This window comes from Labrus mixtus, chromosome 17 (assembly GCF_963584025.1).
Source record: "Labrus mixtus chromosome 17, fLabMix1.1, whole genome shotgun sequence".
NCBI lineage: Eukaryota > Metazoa > Chordata > Actinopteri > Labriformes > Labridae > Labrus > Labrus mixtus.
Genome location: NC_083628.1, coordinates 24,950,327 through 24,965,773, shown reverse-complemented (window position 1 = coordinate 24,965,773; position 15,447 = coordinate 24,950,327). Strand labels below are relative to the sequence as shown.

At 39.5% G+C, this 15,447-nt stretch overlaps 2 protein-coding genes across 3 annotated transcripts in view; one reads left to right on the top strand and one right to left on the bottom strand.

Annotated features, from left to right (window-relative positions):
* si:busm1-57f23.1 (uncharacterized protein LOC368621 homolog) overlaps positions 1-15,447 on the top strand; it is a 270,341-nt gene that overhangs the window by 220,399 nt on the left and 34,495 nt on the right. The gene's annotated exons all lie outside the window — the stretch shown is intronic.
* Positions 1,065-14,029, bottom strand: atp8b5b (ATPase phospholipid transporting 8B5b). Of its 2 annotated transcripts, none has more exons than XM_061061984.1 (28): positions 13,719-14,029; positions 12,443-12,526; positions 12,179-12,237; positions 11,927-12,040; positions 11,610-11,708; positions 11,428-11,489; positions 11,191-11,263; positions 10,925-10,995; positions 10,722-10,804; positions 10,438-10,596; positions 9,346-9,434; positions 8,915-9,108; positions 8,627-8,835; positions 8,491-8,534; positions 8,250-8,415; positions 7,142-7,330; positions 6,737-6,852; positions 6,461-6,625; positions 6,002-6,113; positions 5,712-5,817; positions 5,143-5,293; positions 4,626-4,809; positions 4,304-4,527; positions 3,982-4,065; positions 3,579-3,824; positions 3,194-3,332; positions 2,972-3,102; positions 1,065-2,515 (listed from the first exon to the last, which is right to left on the bottom strand). In XM_061061984.1, the coding sequence occupies exons 2-28, from the start codon at positions 12,495-12,497 to the stop codon at positions 2,228-2,230; spliced, it is 3,612 nt and encodes a 1,203-aa protein (XP_060917967.1). In that variant the 5' UTR covers positions 12,498-12,526; positions 13,719-14,029; the 3' UTR covers positions 1,065-2,227. The 2 variants fall into 2 exon arrangements, with proteins under 2 accessions (XP_060917967.1, XP_060917968.1); XM_061061985.1 differs by having other exon boundaries at positions 13,823-14,029.

Below are 15,447 nucleotides of genomic sequence, written 5' to 3'. Positions count from 1 at the left end.
CCTTTGACAACTTTGTATGTTCTTTTATGTATTTCTGTTTTGCAATCTCATATAATAACGAAGCCTAGATATTTGTTATTTTGTATATCTCAGTATATCTGTCTATATTGTATATCTCTATATTTGTATATCTGTAAAAGCTGCAACTGTAAATGTATGGAACTTGAACCTGAAAGTGTCCAGATGTGCTCCATTTTGTGTCATTATAATCTCTGGTATCATCTAATGTTAGAAATGTACCCTAATGCTGGAGAAGTGATATTCATATTTGGTATGATATGTATGGCTTTTTGCATATTTGCATTGTGCTGGGGTGGCTGTGGCTCAGTGGAAGTGTTGTTTGTCTTTCAATGGGAAGGTTTGTGGTTTGATTCCAGCTCCTGCACATGTCGTCAGACAAGAAGCTGAATCCTAAATGGCTCCCAATGGAATAGCCAGCAGCATGTGAATGTGTATACATTTGATTACTTAATACTGATCAGCACTTTGAATAGAATCCTCAGCCTTCATTTTATGAATGAGTGAATGTGACATGTCGTCTAAAATGGTAAATGGTCTTGAGCTTGTATAGAGCCTTTCAAGTGTGCTTTTACACCGCAGGTCACACCCAACCATTCACACACTGATGGTAGAGGCTGCTGTGTAATGTGTCCATCAGAAGTAACTAATCCCATTCATACACATTCATACGCAGCTGACGAAGCAGCGGGAGTAATTCAGGGTTAAGTGTCTTGCCCAAGGACACATCGGACATGGTGCTACTGGGGATCAAACCCCCAACCGACTCTACCAACTGAGCCACAGCCACCCCAACACAGTTCAAATACGCGAAGAGCAATTTGATTGGTGAGGCAGAAAAAGGCCAGAAAAACACTATTTAAGTACCAGTCCATTTACAAACTGTGAGCTAAATGATCTCATAAAATAGATAACATAGATAACATAAAATTGTTAACAGAATATGTTAACACATTTTTGAATACTTCTTCTGTACCTCTGTCACTTCCATTCCTCATTTTTTACATGTACCTTGATGTCATTATAAAAATGGCCACATAAAATACTCAAGTTGTTTGTTTTATTCACAGATTTTTAATGTGGACACTTAACAACATAATAAAATGAAATCTCTCTTTAGCTAACTATGCTGTAGGACTGAACAAACTGGATCTGAGAGTAATGTGTTGGTCCATGCAAAGTCCCTCGTTTGACACTTCAAACCACCATTCTGCACAAACACAGAGGCAACACTGACCTCTGGCTGTACTGCTGAGACACTGAGACTAACTGGTACAAACGGATGAAGCTCTGCTACTTTTCATGAAGTAGTAAACTTAGTTTCAACAAAGAAGGACAATAAAGTGAAAGTAGGTTCATTGTAGATTTCAGATGAAAGCGAAATCACCTTCTCAAGGTGTCACTCTCTTTCTGAGAACGACACCTGAGGATTGACAATCACTCAAGGAAAACAAATACAAATAAAAGTCATTATATTCATCATGACGTTACAGGCACTTTGGTCTTCTAATGTAGTTTCTCTAGAAACAGCATCCATTACATTTTTAACTTAACATTCAAGAAAATTGATAGTTCACAAACAATACGGTAAAAACCTTGTGTGCATCAAACAAAGAAAATCAGTCTGTAGTTTCAGGTATTACATGTTTTAGGCCCTTAAACTGCATCAAGTATTTCTGTCTATTTGCATGTTACACCTTCACAGAATGATCCTTTTTGACAAAGCTTGAATAGTACACCAGTCTTTACTTTTTATTTATGAGCAGAGGCTGTTTGTGTGTGTGTTGAAGGTCTTGCACACTAGAGTCAGCTGGTGTACTAAATGTCTACATTATAAAAAAAAACAACAACACTTAAATCTCTCTGCAGCTCTATCCCAGGTTGCACAATTTTGACTTCATGCATTAGTGTAAAGTTGGACTGAAATTAATGGAAAAGTGTGATTTGGTACTTTTTGGACTACTAAGAATACAGTACATGAACATTGCCAGTATCAATCTAAAAGATAGAAAATGAGCAGGTTGGTCTCTTTAGGGTGAATGTACGGTGTAGTTTAACATTTTCACAGAGAGGTAAACCTTCATCCTTTCAAATAAAAAAAAATACAATATTCAGTCACAGTAAACTTGACCCTGTGCATCCCCTTAATGATGTGAGCTGGACTCCAATATAAATCCTCATTATGCTGCTCCCAGGCTTGATACAGTGTTTAGTCCCCGCGTACCTCTTGTGAAGGACTCCGAGGCTCCTCCCCCTCCTCTGCGATGGTGCGGTAATGTTGTGGCTGATTTTGCGCCATGGGAGAGTCTGTCTGGGTGAGAAAGCTCGGTCGAGGCCTCAGCGGCAGTCTCAGCAGGAACTTCCGAGATGTCACCAGGTCGCCGTAGCCCTGTGCGTGTGAGAAGGCGTAGCCAGACCGACGGGTGCTTACACGCCTAACAGGTCGGCGGCGAGGTGCAGGAGCTGGCAGTGGCTCCTTTCGCACCTTGTATCTCACCTGGAAGAAGGAGACAGGGACAAGACTGCGCTGTTATCTTCCTCATATATGTGCCATTTCTTATTCAGGACGTTCTGTTGTATTATTTCACATTGATCTTAATCTGTAGTCATTATTTATTTGATGAACTTTATTACATCCCTTTCTAACATTTACCATGCTAGCTTTCTCATTTTTATTACACATCAAGGGACCTGCTGTAGCTCCTTCAACTACACAACAGACAAATGACAATATTTAAAAAGTTGTTATATCCTGTATATGGTAGAAAGTAGAAATAGATTCAAGTTAGCAGGCAGCTATAACGTTTGTATGCAACGTTTCTTATAACAAGAAGTTGATTTTGTACATTTACAACAAAGTGTGAGTGTCTACTTGACTGATGTACCTTGATAAGTATAAAATTCAGGAAGACATAATGTTTGGTTCTAGACTCTGTGTCTTGTGTTATCTCACCTTGTCGTTAACTGTCGGCCGGAGCTGAATAAGAATAAACCGGAAAGCCACCACAGGCAGAATACAGAGGAGGGAAGTCAGAAATATGGTCAGCCACACGTTAGGCTGGTTCAGAGAGTTCCTCGCTGTACCTGCAGTTTAAAAAAAAACAATCACTTAGTATACAATGTATAGTTTTTCATTGGGGATTTAAGTGACTCTACACAGGGGGAAAGAACTTACCAATAAAGGGGAAAATAAAGGTGAAGATGAGGAACATGCCATTGCTGTTTATGGTGAATGTGATGGCAAAGTAAGCAGCAAGACTTCCCCATACAAAGAACTGGTTCACTGCTGTCCAGTAATGGGTGTCCAGGCACAGCTGAAAAGGTCATTTTGAGTTAAAAAAAGAACATGTTTTGTAATCTGGTAGACATATTTATTAATCGTGGGCGTTGCAAGATATTTGGCGGCTAATTTTAGTGAACCTTTAAAGATCTTACTTCCATATGAGAATGTCTGGTTTTGGCTAACCCAGTTTAAGTCAAGGCTCTGTATTACAGTGAAACAGAAATCTGCGAATGACACGTTCTGTGATGCTTCGGGTAACAGGATGTTCATTACTCACCTGTAGCATCACTACAACCAGCAGACAGGTCTGTGCCAATAAAGCGAAGGATTGATAGTCAGCGATGTCCTTGCCGTCATCTCGGACGGTGTCTTGCATGGCGGCCCACGGGATAAAGAAGAGGATGAGGGAGCTGTAGCAGCTGTGCATCATGCAGCGCACAAAGGCTTTCTTACTGAAGTACAGGTTCAACTGGCCTGGAGTGTAGAGCTGAGGGTACTGGAAGCTCCAGCGGTCGTTCACATCCTACAGAAGGAGAGGACGATAGAGAGAGATGAGTAGGCCTAGAGGAGATAGACGCCACAGTAACAACTGCTGATAATTACACTTTTAATGGTCATACATTTTGAGTTTGAGTGTCTGAGCCATTCAGACTAATGATGTATTTAACTTGAATATATACCTGGTCGAAGAGGCTCATGCCAAGGACAGGAAGAGCTGTGTAAACCAGGTTGTAAAAGGTGATGAACCACTCGTCATACACAGTCTATAACCACGAGAAAAACACAAAAATGAAACACAAAAATGCCATGCTCAAAACATCTTTAATTTTTGTTCTGTGGGTGGAGAAGTGCCTTTTTTGACTCTAAATTTCATGTTTATGTATATGTTATAAATAAGGAACATCTGGGATGTTTCCAGTACAACAGGTGTGCATTATCATTTGATTCTCATGGTTTGGACTTTTCATTGAATGTAATGCATGAATTGTGAATGTTTCTCACCTGTGCAGAGAAGCCGCAGAAGAAGGCATACCAGAAATGCACAAAGGTGAAGGTGAAGTTCTTGTAAAAGAAGTAACGTAGGAACTTGCACATGCGTAGGTAGGACCAGCGACCGTGAACCAGCAGGAGGCGCTGAAGGTAACGAAACTGGGCAAAGGAGTAGTCACTGGAGAGAACTGCCTGCATGCCCTCCTGACCGCTGATGCCCACACCGATATGAGCAGCTGAAGGACGGACAGACATCATCATTTTCACCTGCTGTTTGGTTTTAATGCAAATACAACTCTTTGTTCCTTGTGGTGTCTGGGTTTAATGTGTTTACCCTTGATCATGCTGACATCGTTAGCCCCATCGCCGATAGCCAGAGTGATCGCCTGCTTGTACTTCTTGACCAGCTGAACCACCTGGGCTTTCTGCAGAGGGGTGACCCTGCAGCAAATGACTGTCTGACACATACAAGCAGTCCTAAGGAGCTCCAGCTGCAAGTTATTCTCCAGAGCAAAGGCCTGAGGACAAAAAGGTAAGAAGGGATTACAGTACAACGTTAGTAAGGTGATTTGAAAACTCCCCTTAAAACTTCCTGGTCCCATTAGATATTTTAATAAGACAACAAAAAGAACATCCTCTCTTCACTGTGAGAGTGTAGTATCATTTAAAATTGATCCAATGGTAGTTACATGTAAACAACTTTAAATAATGTACAGCCTGTAAATATAAATGTGTATAGTTTGCATGAAGAAAAGGCCTCCAGTGTCCAGTAAGAGGACATAGAGAAAGAAAAGGAAAACATTTTCTATTGACCTAGCAGCTACAGGAAGTAATGCCTGAATAAGCCTTACCAGACTGTGTCCATTTATAATTAGAGCATATTCTCCATCCACCTTCTCATCCTGCACATTCTCAGTCTTTTTAAGCCAAAACAGGCCTGCACGGGACTTTATCACTGATGGCTCATCTGCAGATTCAGGACACATTTTTCTTCTTGCGTTTCTGAAAGCAGGAGGACATGAGGAAGCTTGTATGAGTTTTGCATATGTTTTTTTTTAAACTATATTATATATTTTTAAGCTGTTTCATAAGCTGTTGTACATGTCTCCATGTCCAGCTTGTTAGCTGACTGTTTACAAAACTAAGATAGCAATAATTTTGAAGGCCAGTAGTGATTTGTAGCCAGTTTTATTGTTGTCTTTGTAGCTTTAGATCATATTTGCAGCGGTCATGTGCACATTTAACGCTAATCTTCTTCTAGATAGCTCAATAATTATAAGATACATTATGTAGAAATCACCAGAGGTATGTCTTTTTAAAATGCAACTGTGTGATGTTAAAATGTTTATTTAAAGTTTCTCAATGTTGTAAAATGATGTCATCTCAATGATCAGCAGTTGTTTGTTTGCGTCTGACTTACTGTAGCTCCTCTTTGACTTCCTCAGCTGTATTTGCTGACACAATGAAAATCTCCTTCATTTCCTCTCTCAGCATGTTGCACGAGTAGCCAATATTCTCCGCTGTCTCTGTTAAAAACATTCACATTTACAGTCACATTGATGCAAAACATTCATTCTCTCACTCTGCATACACATTTACTTTGTAAACATGACATCCTGACACAATGAGAGTACACAAGAATATATTTCATCTCCTACTTCTGTATAACTTCTCCCATATGAAGTGTGTAATCTGGACGAGAACACTCACCCTGTTTATCCCCAGTCAACACCCAGATTTTGATGTCAGCTTTAGCGAGTTGCTCTATGGTCTGTGGCACGCCATCCTGCAGCTTATCCTCCACAGCTGTAGCTCCCAAGAGCTAGAAATCACAGAGCATATTGTGATTATGATGAAAGATTATATTCTACTATTTACATTTTGAGTTCTGAAAATGTTAGACTATACTTTTGTCAGTATTTTCTTGAAAGTTAAAATCACCTTCAACCCAACACAGGCTAGACTAACAACTGCATAACAAATCTCCTTCGGAGCGTTATCTTTTCATGGTGTCTTGTAATTACACATTCAATGTGTTAGGATATACAGAAAATTGTATACTTCTTCAAATACGCAGGCACCTTTACTACCGACCAAGAAGCTAACCAGCCAGTTGTTGAGTCAATCATTTTCTGACAATGTGTTAAAGTGTTCAGTCGGTAGTCTAACCATTAGATCTTTCTCTATCTCTTCATAAAGTTCATCTAGTTTCTCCTCTCGGTCCTCCATGGCAGTGCTGGCCTCGTGGTGTCGCTGCTTCCACTCCTCCATAAAGCTCTCATCCAAGTCCTTGTAGGCCAGAGCCAGCGTACGGAGGCCGTCACCTGCATACTCCTGTTTTAGTTTGGCAGAGCAAAGAAGTTAACTACAAACAAAACCCTTATTTCTAAATGTACACCTACTTTCTTTCAACATACACATTACAATAACCCAACCTGGACTCACATTGAGGTGTCCGATGGTTACTTCCTTCAGTTTGTTACAAGAGGGGTGCAGCCTTTCAAAGACGATGGTGTCTGCTCCTTTGCAGAAAAGAGTCAGCTTCCCTTCAGGGCTTCTCACTGAAGTCAGGAGATTAAACAGACTTGTCCTTTTAATGTTAATTGCATACATTAGAATAAACATCTTTGAAAGAAAAACATGAATTTGGTCATTTTCTGAATTTACCAAAAAAAGTAATTCCCAAATAGATGAATAATAGTGAGGATTAAAATGTTCTACTCAATGTATTGAGAGTGACAGATTCAGTATCTAAAGGACGTGTTGATTGTTTTTATCTACACAGACTCAAACATAATCTGTTGTCTGATTGAAAATAAGAGAAAAACGAGAATGTTGCCACTTCTTTACCTATCACTGACATTCTCTTGCGGACATTATTGAAGTCAAGAACAGCCAGAAGTTCATAGGTCACTTGTTTGCCCATCTCCCAGGCCATGATGGTCTCCGGTGTGCGTGAGCGGAACACAAACCCAAAGTTTCTTGCTGCGGTCACCAGAGCGCCCTCGTCCGGGGACTGAGCTTGATAGTAGAGCTCACCTACCACAAAACAAGAGAAGGCATGAGGGGTGAGAATGAAAATGTTAAACATGTGAAAATCTCCACAGAGGGGTGCTTAGCATTGTGTGTGTTTTTTTTTTTAATTAAAGGGGACATATTATGAAAAGATCCACTTGTACGGTGTTTTTGAACATATATTTGGGTAACCTGAGTGTCTACAGACCCACAAAATGTGAAATAAACCCATCCAGTCCTTTGTTTGTGGTCTGCATAAGTCTTACAACACACATTTCCTCAACTTGTGACATCACAGTGGGATTCTGGTAAAAAATGAATCCCTCCCCTCCCCGGCTATCTCCACCCATGGACTCCACCCCCAGACTAGAACAAAACTTCTGTGCAGGTCCGCCATTTTTATTCTCACTACAGAGGAGTGATGTCTACAGGGAAAACTCAGGGGGGGGGGGGGGGTTGTCATTGCATTTAAAGAGACACACACACCAAAACAGAGCATTCTGAGAAAGCTGGTTTATACAGGGTCACAAACCTCCTCTGGTGCTTGATTCATGTTATATTTTGACCAAAGCACAGCACAGATGTTTCATTTAGACCACAGGGGACTCTTTGAAAAGGTGGAGGAGGGGGATAATATGTCCTCTTTAAGAGCGTGAGAGTTCATTTCAAATCATACATATTGTGGATTCAATACTGCCTGAAGACACAATTATCTTTTGAATTTCAGCTCATCCTGTAGTTACAAAATAGTCATATGAAAAGGGAAAACGACTTAGAGAATAAAGGCGATAAATCAATATTATTCTGTACTTATAAAGATCTCACATAATCTTACAAACTAATGTAACTACCAGAATGAACATAAGTAATGTCATTCTTTTGATTTAAAACATTTTAACCCTGTGACAAGCAGTAACAAAGATGTCCATTAGGGGTCTCTCACCCTCTTTCTTTTCCTCGGGCATGACCGTGTGGCACAGAGCCAGCAAGCGGAAGAAAGCCTGAGCCTTCAGGTTTCCCTCTCTTATGGTCTCTACCAGACTGTGGTCATGAAAGATGAACTTTGGATCAGCCAGCTGGTTCCACGAGAAGTCCACTTTCTCTGTCTTCTGCAGGAAAGAAAAAAGAAGAGTCAGACTGATTCACTTATTTACACACAGTAAGTCCGAGAACTCTTCTCCTACCTCGTTTATTTCTACCCGTTGTCCAGAGAAGTCAAACAGCTCCCCTGAGTGAAAAAGAAAAGTCTGACTTAATCATTTATCCCATGCTGTTGTGTCTATTCAACGCTTTAGTTTTGATATAAGGAGGGCTTCTAACCATACGCTTTTCCATTGATGGAGCACTTGTTAAAAGTCATGATGTTCTGTGTCAGGGTGCCCGTCTTATCACTGAAGATGTATTTGATCTGGCCCAGCTCCTCATTGAGGGTGGTGGTCCTGGCCTGGGCAGGAGTGTCACTCTTGGGGTAATACATCTTCCTGTCCCAGTCTATGTAGAAGCTGTTCCCCAGGCGGATGATCTCCACACTGATACACAGACACATAATATTCACTTTAACTCTAAACTTCATGTTAACTTTTGTTGCCTTTCTGTGCTGGAACATACCTGACATAGAGAGAAATTGGCACAACGGTGTTGAGGACGATCACGTAGGACCAGAAGGTAAGGAAGGATGTGAGGGGAGCATTGACCCCGGGTTCACGAGGAAGGAAGACCGTGAACACTGATCCCTCCCTCGTCTCCCAGATCGCATTGCCAATGGTCAAAATGCTGCACATAGACGCCAGGAAACCAAATATCTGACAAAAAAAAAAATAGCATTTTAAAACATTGCATTAAAGAAATGGACCAATTTAAAAAAAAGCTATCTGAATTTAAAAATAAATGATTTTATTAAAGTGAGGAAAAATCATGTTCAGTTGATTGAGTGATATGCAGTACATACTGTATATTCAGGGATGGCTTTAAAGTTAAATATGTAACATCTAACATCAACAGTGTATTCATTTGTGTGCGTGCATGGATGTCAAACTCACACACAACACCAGCACATTCATTAAGTGGTCGATACTCGTCCGCTTGAATACCGTCTTCCCACTGTTCTGCATCAACTTGGTGTCAGGACCTGGAAATATAACCTCTTGTTAAAATCAATTGTAGTAATCATAAAGATAGAGGCAGGGTTTCCCTACCTGCAGGGGGTGATTGAAGGTAAATATGCAGATCCTGTGCAGATTGAAAAAAAACAATCACTACTCATGTCAATTAAAAGAGACAGAGATTAAACAGCACCATCTCTCTTATTGTTTTCATCAGTATGTATAGGATATGTAATTCCCTGTTGTAGTTGTCTGGTCTGGCACATACATTCTTATCAGTCAGAGGTCCAAAGTTTCTGCTAGAATAAAAAATGTCATCTGTTGGTTTTTATGTTCTATCAACATGAAAAAGGTTAAATATAAGTAACTTTAAAGAGGATTCATTTCTGGAATTTTCAGGCCCCAATGCTGTTCAGCCAGCTAGTACATGTTTCAACAGCAGCAGAGATATGCAACATCTGCCCTTGGATCCATGAAAGAAAAGGTCATAAATTGTGGTCTGATTTGATGATGGGTGATATATCCTGATCTGACCGGTGAGCTTTGTGCCCACATCTGCTTGTTCCATCACATTACCCCAGATAGATTGGGGATGTAGCACCTATGACTGGTGCTACCAGACCTTTGTTGACTGTCAATAAATACTAAAAAGACAGGGTGTAGGAAAAACTATCTTATTTCTTTTGCCTTTACAGTGGCAACCAGCAGGTCACAAAAATGAGACATATTAAAATAAAATGTGAAGCTTACACAAACTTAGCCCAATGAACACCCAAGGGACAATTTGGCCAAATAAGAGCCTTCTTCACAAATATAATCAAAACACCTAATGAAAGATTATCTTCTAGAAAGATTGTCGTTCAATCACTCAAGTTGAGTTCCAATCAGAGACCTTTAGATTCAATGTCACGGCTTTTCTAAGAGTTTGTAGACTCGTGTTGGTTTCTCTAGTAATTCACTGTTGATATGGTTGGATCTTTAAGTGCCTCATTTCTGGCAAAAATGAAGCTAAAGCTGCTGAGAGTTTACCTCCGAAGATAACCAGGCCAAAGCACCACTCTGTGTTCCTCAGAGTACATCCTCTGAGCAGCACCTTGTCGTTGTCCAAAGCGTACGTTTGACCATTTACAGTCAGGACTCCTTTGAACTTGTCCAGACGGTTGTTGGGAGGCTCACAATGCACTTCACCTGAGAGAGACAGAGGCATGCACACTAACAGTTAAGATGGGGGTCATATGGAAAGTTACAACTTGTGATCTTTTCTTTCCTTTGCTTCAAATCTCTTGTCTTTGTTTTTTCTTTCAGCTTCTCACCATGAAAGCCAGCCAGTGCATCAATGTTATCCCCCAGCTCTCCTGTAACAGTCAGGGCCTGTTTCACCTTCAGATTGGTTTCACTGGGGGAGATCAAGAGGACATAAACAGTATGTAACTGAAGGGAAATCAAACAGTGTGAGACACCAGCCTTCAGCTATGTATGTACACACAAATGAACACACACAGTTCTGCACACTCACCCATCCAATTCAGCTGTTTCTACATAGACAAGATTGAGAGGCTCACTGCTGGACAGCAACAGAAGATCTGCCTAGAAGTTAAAGCAGAAATTAGAGCACAGAAAACAAACTGAGAGTAGTAATATTATCTTAACAGCCACTTATAGACACAAAATCTTGGAGTTATTGTGATATGTTATTACTTAAAACACTTAAATGCAACAGTGCACATGCAGTTTTAAAAAAGAAATCACTTCTAATGTTGATCATAAGTGTGCCATACTTACTGTGACAAACTGATTGTTCTCCAGTTTGATTATGTCTCCAACCTGAACATCCATCCATTTTTCCTTTTTTAGTCTGACAAAAAAAATATAAGCAGAAAACACAACATGACATCACAATAACAAACAACATGATGATTTAAAGCTCAGAAATGTGTCTCAGCTGCACATTACGTGTGTGGTTTTATCATGTATAATGAACAAATATAAAATGTGATATTTTCATTTTAAATGACTCACACTCCATCGATCAGGACATTAACGGTGCGGTTGTTCACTTGTTTGTCACTTTTATGCCTGTTCTAAACAGATGATGAAAAAGGAAAACAATGCTGGTCAGATTAGATGACTCGTGGGAGTCTACTTCGATTAATGAACAAAACACTTCAGCGTCAGGCTCATAATTTATCATGATAAATTACTATGTCATCGCTGGCGTCTTTCACTGCTGTCATAGTCAACACCAAGAGAAGAGGGACGGCCGTGGTGAACCAGGAGAGAGAGGAGACTTGAGGGATTAGCTGTCGACACACACACACACACACACACACACACACACACACACACACACACACACACACACACACACACACACACACACACACACACACACACACACACACACACACACACACACACACACACACTGATCAATGCTGTGTGTCTGCTGGATCAAACTAAATTCTTCAATGAATATAACATGGATAATAGCAAAAAGATTCTGCTACTTAAAGTGTACCTGGAGGACCATGAGGAACAGGAAGTAGGCGTTGGCGAGCCTCCTGAACTGCTCAAACAGGTTGAGAGGCAGGAAGGTGAAAATGTTGTATTTGGAGGTCTTGATGGCATTGTTCTAAGAGAGTGAAAATAGAATGTTAAACAGGCAATAATATGATGCAACATGATTGAAAACTACATTTAAAAAAAGTGATATTATCCATTCACCAATTTATATTTCGCATACACAGAAAGTTTTTGTGTCTACACTTACGACATAGTGGAAAGACAAGTTGAAAGGTCTGTCATTAGCTCGCAAACGTCTCTCCTCCTCTGTGAACAAAAAGGTATTACAGCAGTGTTTAGGCTACAGTAAAGGTTCCTATCACCAACAACATGCAGAATGTGTTTGTGCTGTTAGTCAAGTGAATGCGTGTGATGAAGCAAGAACAAGAACAAGAACAAGAACAACTCTTTTTTTTAAATATGAAAAGACGTAAAGTGATTTAACAAAAAATTAGTGTGCTTCATAGCTCACCTCTTTTTTCCTCTTTCCCAAACAGTTGTCCAAAAAATGATGCTACAGACCCCATCTTTAGCTCAGTTCCTTCATATTGTACACCTGCAGGAAGAGCATGTGTAAAAATACAAAGAGCCATTTCTTTGTAGTCAGACCTCATCGAAATAGCAACAGAAAGGGGAAACTTCGTGAGAGGGAACTAGCATGTTTATGGTACATCATGTTTGTGTTTAAATCGACACATTCAGAGCAGTGATTTGCAGAAAACAATGAACATCTGAAGAAATACATTCATGAAGAAAAGATGTACTGTTGAGAAGGGAGATATCTTTAAGCATTGAGGAGCTCAACATGTGACAAAAAGTCCTGTCATCAATTAATACGAATGATAAAGATGACACAGAGAGGACTTCATGTTGCAGAACATCACTTTACTTTCTACAGTCTCTACAAACAACATAAAGCATGTACCCACAGGTATAATCATAATTATGATATATAGATTTATATATATATATATAGTTTTTTTCTAAAGCTTGGGCTGTATGTTTTAGTCAAGAAAAGTTGTGCAGATAAAAAATATAAATCTGGCTTATTTGACAGCTGTCAATCAAAAACGACATTTGCTTCTGATTTGGCATAACAGCCAAAAATATAAAACATTTGTGTGGATCTTTTATGCAAATCAGGAGGTGCCATATCATGTCAGTTACAAAACAAAAACAAGTCAAAGTTTTCTCTGTGCTAATATCAGGTAACATCCTTTATTCTTTATCAGTGCTGCAGAGCTGTAAAGGCATCAGGCCGCTCCCTTCTCAACCCTTTGTACCTGAGAAAGATCCTTGGCAGATAATATACAAACACTAAGATTAAGATAGTAATAAGACCATGAATACAAGACACTGACTACACAGCAGAAAATCTATTTGTCCCCTCAAACTTGTGTTTTTCATGCCACTTAGTCAAGCTCATGTTAACCAAATGCAAAACCGGAGGATGATCAAACACACATAGTGAACTTCAACAGTGCTACTGAACAATAATGGATTTGGTTTAATGTAGATTTAACATAAGCTTTCTCCACATCCAAAAGAAACCATAATGTTTTTACTCACTATGTTGTTCCATTACTGTCCCACATCTATGAAACCATGTGAAATGAAAATGACTGAGCCGCTAGGCCTTGACTTTGAGTAGTAATAAAGAGTTCAAAATACGAGCCTCCTTTAGGATCCTCTTCCACAAAATTGCTAATTTCTAAACGTTTGAAAGTGATTGAAAGTCAGTAACATACCTCAAACAAAAAAATGGGATTCTTGTGCCTTAAAGTCCAGCTTCCATGTACACACCGGACCACAGGGCCATACACAAAAGAGGGAAAGCAATTATATTCCTCACTTAGTTTCCGCCTCAGATAAAGTAAACAGTCCCTTGTTTGAGTCTCTCTAAAAGTCCTGGCACCAAAGAGAGGGGTTGAACTGGGCCCTCCAGGTGAAGTGGTGTTGTGGTGAAGCACCTACAGTGGAGGTTTCAGGTTCATACAGGAAGAGCTGGGCTCAGCTTTGCACCTCACAGTCCAGGGCCTGAACAAACAGAGAAGTGATCTTTGGACCTGGATGGTGAGGCAGGCAGGAGTGGAGGGGCAGTAAAACAACAGTACAGGTAAATGGCTCCAGCCAATCAGAGGCCATATAACACACCCTGTGATGGCTGGACAAGCTTCCACTGACAACGTCTTTCTCATATTTTCAATATCAGCTCCTTTAGTCCAATTATCATGAAGCTTTTATCAGAAGTGTAAGAAAAGCAACACATTTGTTTTTATCCTCAAGGACAGATCTAAATTAATGACTCACTCAGAGCGAGTCTTATCTCTGATAGTTTGACTTCTGAAATGAAACTAAATACCTGCACTTCTACACAAAGGAACACTATTCTCACTCAACATGAACCGCTTGTTAAATTACTTATTGTGTGTATGAAAGCACAGCAGTGTGTGGGCTGGGTTTGTGTTTGTATCCACAGAGACATTAATGCATGTATGAACTCATATTCATGCACAGAGACAGAATGTAAAAGAAAAAAGGTTAGAGACCCAGGATTGTTTAGTGGAAGGTAAAACTGAATTCAAGATCGTGTACATCCATTCCGCCTACAACCACTGACTCTCATCCTCTTCCCTTTACACTACTTCTATGTTGTATTGTTCTCTTAGTTTTTTGTTGTTTCCTGTCAAAGCGTCTTTGAGTATTTAGAAAAGCGCTATATAAATCTAATTTATTATTATTATTATTCCCAGACCGTTAAAGGGAATTAAAAAGCATCCTTAAAATGTTAACATAAAGAAATACAGAAATTCAGGACATAGCTGCAGTGATATTTCATCTGCCTATTAAACTATAGAGACATTTTCTGACTAAGTTAAGCGAGTCACTTCTTCAAGTTTTGGTTAGATTTGTTCCAACAGTGGTGGAAGAAGTTTTTAGATCCTTTAGCGATGTAGGCCTACATATACAAAACTGAGAAAAGGTAGATGCCTTAAGACCTATGCCATGATGAAAACTGGACTATAATGGTTTTTAGCAAAATATACTTAACACGCTAAATATTGTTTTGATCAATATGCAGATGAAGGATAATAGTGTCATCAATTGGCATGTTTCCCATCTTTACTGCATTACTTTAAATTTAGTTTTTTTTTTTTACAAAAAAACAAGGTCTTGATTCTGCCTTGAGTCATTGTTCATGCTAATAGAGCATATCTGGTCAAATGACTAAGCTTTTTTTTCAAAACATAAAACAATACCTTATGAGAAACAGTTTAATGCCTTATATTTACATTCTATGTTTAATACATTTATTTCACTGCACATGAATTGGAGGACAAATAGAAATGTGTAACTTGTCTTCAGACAAATTGAGTTAAGGGCTCAATATTCTAGTATTCTGAAGGCTTAGTTTCATTTTATCACTACTTATTAATCCAAGTAATTCAAAAATCAGATGTCTGTTTAATTAAGTCT

What these genes read in the sequence shown, in the direction of transcription:
- atp8b5b (XM_061061984.1), bottom strand. Translation starts at nt 12,497, where the DNA reads ATGGGGTCTGTAGCATCATTTTTTGGACAACTGTTTGGGAAAGAGGAA. An exon ending in TGGGAAAGAGGAAAAAAGAG is followed by an intron (nt 12,238 to 12,442) that starts GTGAGCTATGAA and finishes TTTTGTTCACAG; the next exon opens with AGGAGGAGAGACGTTTGCGA. An exon ending in CAAGAGAATGTCAGTGATAG is followed by an intron (nt 6,853 to 7,141) that starts GTAAAGAAGTGG and finishes TCCTGACTTCAG; the next exon opens with TGAGAAGCCCTGAAGGGAAG.